Genomic DNA, 4,909 nt, shown 5'->3' on the forward strand with positions numbered 1-4,909 from the left:
CTCTTGCCTCAGCTGCCCTAGCCGATCAAGTATTCTGGAGGAAAATAGAAGTCGCCGCAATAAACTTACCCTTATAATCCCTTAGGATAGCTCCGGCTGCCCCATTCATAGAATCAGAGAAAAAAGAACCATCAACATTCAGTTTGATTTGGTGCATACCCGGTTTATTCCATCTTATCACCTGGACCCTCTTACTATCATGAGCTTTAGCGCAATTTGCTGCAATTGCTAGCACCGACATTCTGCATTGGGCCATAGGCGGAATGTTCTCATCATGAGTTCTTCGGTGATGAATCCACCATAAATACTAGCATGCGCGCGATGACGATGGTTTCCTTCAGTCCAAAAGTAAAACCCTGGAACGTGTTGTCCTGGAGCATCATGATATGTTCAAGAACTGCTGATCCAGCCCAATCAGCTAGCATTGCTTCATCAATGACATGGTCGAGACCCAATAAGGACCACAATGCCGATGCAGGTTGGCATTGGAATAGAAGGTGTAGAATATCCTCCGGAGCCTGAGAACAGATCGGACACTATCTGCTAGTACCAACATATCTATTAGCTAGGATAGATTTCAGGGGCATCAGCCCATGAAGAGAACGCCATGCAAAAATATTGATTTTACTTGGTATTTTGAGCTGCCATAATTCCTTCCAAACTGGGTTATGGATGGATGTTCCAAGGATAGCCATATTACCTGACCGATGAGCAAAGGAATGCTTCCATTCGAGGTGGTACGCTGATCGGACCGAGAACTGACCATTCCGATTATGATTCCATGCGATAAAACCATCAAACCCATGAATGTTTAAGGGAATTTGGAGTATACTGTTAACATCAATAGAATAAAAGTGAGCCCTGAGAAATCCCTCATTCCACGTCCCAGTATTAGGATCAATTAATTCATCCACCTTTCTAAACCCGAGGTGTAAGAACTCTTCTATCAGCACTCGAGGGGATCCATGGATCACGAAAAATATCAACTTTCTCGCATGTACCGATCCTCCATATATATCCTCTTTTAAAGGTGGTTAATCCAGCGACAATGCTTTGCCATGTGAATGAGGAGGCCGCCTTTGGACCCGCCTTAAGGATATCCCCGTGAGGGTAATATTTAGCCCGAAGCACCTTCGCACAAAGAGAATCAGGCTCGCAAATGAGGCGCCAGACTTGTTTACTCAGCATTGCCAGATTGAAGGAGTGAAAATCACGGAAGCCCAACCCTTTATCTCGTTTTGGGTAGCACATTTTACACCAGGCTAGCCAATGCATTTTTTGTCATTTTCATCATCACCCCACCAGAATTGTGGTATTGCATCTGTCATGCGCTTGCAGAGCCCTTTTGGAATTTGAAAAATCGACATTGTATAGACCGGGATAGCCTGTGCCACAGCTTTTAAAAGGATCTCCTTACCACCAATGGAGAGATGCTTCTCCTTCAACCCATTGATTCGTTGAATAATTCTCTCGATAAAATGCTCAAAGCAATCACTCCTATCCGCTCCCACCAAAGCAGGCAATCCCAAGTATTTATCAGAGAGAGCCTCAGTGTCAATATGGAGGTCCTCACATATCTCATCTCTCACTAGAGCATGCGTATTAGGGGAAAAAATATGCTTGATTTAGGCAAACTCACCAATTGCCCAGAATTAGCACAATAGGTATCCAGAACTCGCTGTAAGGAAGTTGCATTATTCATATCCGCCTTCATGAGAATAAGGGAATCATCAGCAAATAAGAGATGTGAAACTGATGGTGCATTTCTGCACACCCTGACCCCATCTATGCCACCAACTTCTTCTTCATACAGCAACATACTAGATAAACCTTCCGCGCAAATAAGGAACAAATATGGAGAAAGAGGATCCCCTGTCTAAGACCACGAGTAGGAATAAACGTATCACTATCCTCAGAATTGACCCTACAATCTCTCGACAAACTTTCTAGGGCGTCGGCCGCCGCTAGCTGGTGTTTCCCCTCTTCAGCCGCCAGATGATAGGAAGGTACTCAGATCAGGTGCCATCAAGTCCGTCAATTCCCGCACGCTGCTCGCCCTCGATCGCCACGCGCCTCCATTGCCCGCTCCCGCTCCTCCGGTGTGATGCCTCGCCTCGCGCACCCCTGGCCCCACGCGCTCGCGTCACGCGTGGTGATTCCCCGCCTGGTCCGCACTCTGCTCGCTTGCCTCGTCTCCGTTCGATCCTGCCGCTCGGGCCGATATATCCGGCCCAATATTCCTGTTTTTTTTTTAGCTACTGCCCGTAACTAATTCGGTATTGATGGACTAATTAATTACGTCCTAGCAGTATAGTCCATTCGTACACCAGCATAAGCAATGTATATGTTTATTAATGAGATGTTTCTTAGATTTTTTTTATCTGCTAGCCTTCTATTCCTATATTCCTTTGTTGTTGATTCAGTTAAAGTGTTCGTGAATGAAAGAACACTTTTTTTCAGCAATTTCATTCAAGAAAAGAATATATAATCATAATTGATGGTCCAAAATATGGTTAAGTGGCAATCGGTGTTGAATTAGCCTCCATATGTATAGAAATGTAGATGTCTCACGTGAAGACTACTTGAAATTGCTTGACAAGGTCTATTTTTTCATAAATATTCTCACAAAGTTTACACAGTTCGACTTTAGCCAAACCTAAAAGGCGGTGTAATTGTGATCGGAAGGAGAAGTGTATGAAAAGCAGATAATCTGATCAATGTAAAAAAGGAATTTTGTTGTTGTCAGCACAAGAATCAAAATCAATCAAGCTTCTTGCCTTTGGCTGGCTCTGAGCCGGCACATACATTAATTTTCTTCACAAAAGAATAATGATCAAACCCAGGAAGAAATTAAACTAATAGATGATCTCCTGGAGCGGTCTGTGTCTCTTCTCTCTTTGTTGTAAAAAATCAAAAATAAAAAAGATGAAAATTAATTTACGTGGTAGATTACAAATACGAAGAAAGAAATCATGCATGCCACGCAGGAGAGTGCCTGGTGGCAACGATCCCCAGGATGCACGCGTGGTCTGGTGGTTAATTATCTCTTCAAAACTGGCTTATGTCGGATGCCAGACGGTGTGGAAGAATGGCTAGCTCACGCGTCACAGCTGTTAGCCTTGTCGACACCCTTAGCGGTGACCTTGGCGTTGGTGCAAACAGCCATGGTCTTGTTGTTCTTGCCGGTGTACTCAATCTTGACGTCGTTCATGGTGACACCTTCACACGGCTTCTTGTCGGAGCAAAGCAGGCTGACGGCCTCGGGGGTGGAGGAGGTGCCGGTGATGTTGGTGAATGTGACGTCCTTGACGGTGACCCTGGCGGAGTCTCCCTTGGAGGTGCAGATCTTGTTGGGGCAGTACTTCTGGTCGATGATGATGGGGTAGCCGACGTCGTCCATCTGAACGTTCTCGTAGTGGAAGTTGGACGCTACGACCGGCGACTTGGCGTCTTCGTACGACTTGATCCGGAGGCCGTTGGTGGAGCCCTTGAGCACGCAGTTCTTGACGGTGACGTCTGTCACGTCCTTCTCGTCCTTGTACCGTCCGAGGCTGCCCACGCTGATGCCGTGGCCTGGACCGCAGGTGACGCCGCTGATGTTGACCTCCTTGCTGCCGGGGCCGATGGAGATGCAGTCGTCGCCGACGCCGATCTTGGTGTCCATGATTGTGACCTTGGAGGAGTCGCCCATGTGGATGCCGTCGGTGTTGGGGCTGTCCCCAGGCGCGCTGACGATCACGTCCTTGACAGTCACGCCCTTGCACTCGTAGATGTTGAGGTGGAAGAACTTGGAGTTGAGGATGGTGATGCCTTCGATGAGCGCGTCGTCGCAGAAGTCCAGCACCAATGACTGCATCGCCACATGCATTGATTTGATTATTTGAGAAATAAGCACGTCAATGAAATGTTTGCAAGAACGATGCAATTATACACACGTACGTTGGGCAGGATCTTGCAGTCGTAGCTCTTGGCGCAGCTGTTCTTGGTCCAGACGGCCTTGCCCTGGCCGTCGAGCGTGCCTTTGCCAGTGATGGCGAGGTTCTTGACGCGCATGATCTCGATCCAGTTAGACTTGTACTTGGCCAGGTCGTTGGAGGCCAGAAGGTTGCCCTCTAGCTTGATGGTCACGCTGTCCCCCTTACATGGTCCGGTGAAATTCAGAGGTCCAGTCAGGAAATCCCCCTTTGGGATGACGATCGTCTGTTTCCCGGTGCCACCGCATGCCGAAGCCCATGCCTCCTCCACCTCCTGCCATCGCATCGCACCACGACCACATGATCAGTTATCGTAACTCATCGTCACCCATGCATATCGTCGTCGTTTCTTGATTGCGTACCTTGGTGCAGTCTGTCTTGCCATCGTCTTTGGCGCCGAGCTTGGTGATGTCGTAGGTCCCGTCAGCCTCGGACGCTGCGCCCTCCGTCTTCTCATCCTTCTTCTCATCCTTCTTCTCCTCCTTGTCTTTGGCGTACGCCACGCTCACCACCAACAAGAGGAAGAAGACTCTGATCGCAACATCCCTGATCGCCATTTTGGTTGTGCAAGCTCCCTGGTCCTTGATGCTGTGAGAAGCTCGAGTGGTGAAGCTTTATATACATCTAGGTTCGGGGGACAAGTGTTCGCTATGTTTATGGCATGCCCATTTGCTATTTTCTGGTTGTGGATGCCGGTTAAGCAGGGTTGCTGTCCACTAGTTATTTTTAGTTCACCTCTGTGAGATCAGAGTAGCTACTAATTTGGGTAAGACCTAGCTAGGGATGAGATACTGTAGCGGAACTTTTATTTATTAGTTTTCTTTTTCTCTTTTTTCGCTGTGTGCATTCGTAATGTTATTAGGACATTGCGTTGTCGTAGAGGCTGGGTGTAATTGGTATCTTCTGATATTAATATAGTTTTTTATCGAAAAATA

The 4,909-nt window shown here is 47.3% G+C and overlaps 1 protein-coding gene across 1 annotated transcript; it reads right to left on the reverse strand.

Annotated features, from left to right (window-relative positions):
* Positions 1-2,754: 2,754 nt before the first annotated feature.
* On the reverse strand, positions 2,755-4,584 carry LOC127313005 (exopolygalacturonase). Its single transcript, XM_051343542.2, has 3 exons — positions 4,337-4,584; positions 3,940-4,248; positions 2,755-3,850 (listed from the first exon to the last, which is right to left on the reverse strand). The coding sequence occupies exons 1-3, from the start codon at positions 4,529-4,531 to the stop codon at positions 3,098-3,100; spliced, it is 1,257 nt and encodes a 418-aa protein (XP_051199502.1). The 5' UTR covers positions 4,532-4,584; the 3' UTR covers positions 2,755-3,097.
* Positions 4,585-4,909: the final 325 nt, after the last annotated feature.

Source organism: Lolium perenne, chromosome 7 (genome assembly GCF_019359855.2).
Source record: "Lolium perenne isolate Kyuss_39 chromosome 7, Kyuss_2.0, whole genome shotgun sequence".
NCBI lineage: Eukaryota > Viridiplantae > Streptophyta > Magnoliopsida > Poales > Poaceae > Lolium > Lolium perenne.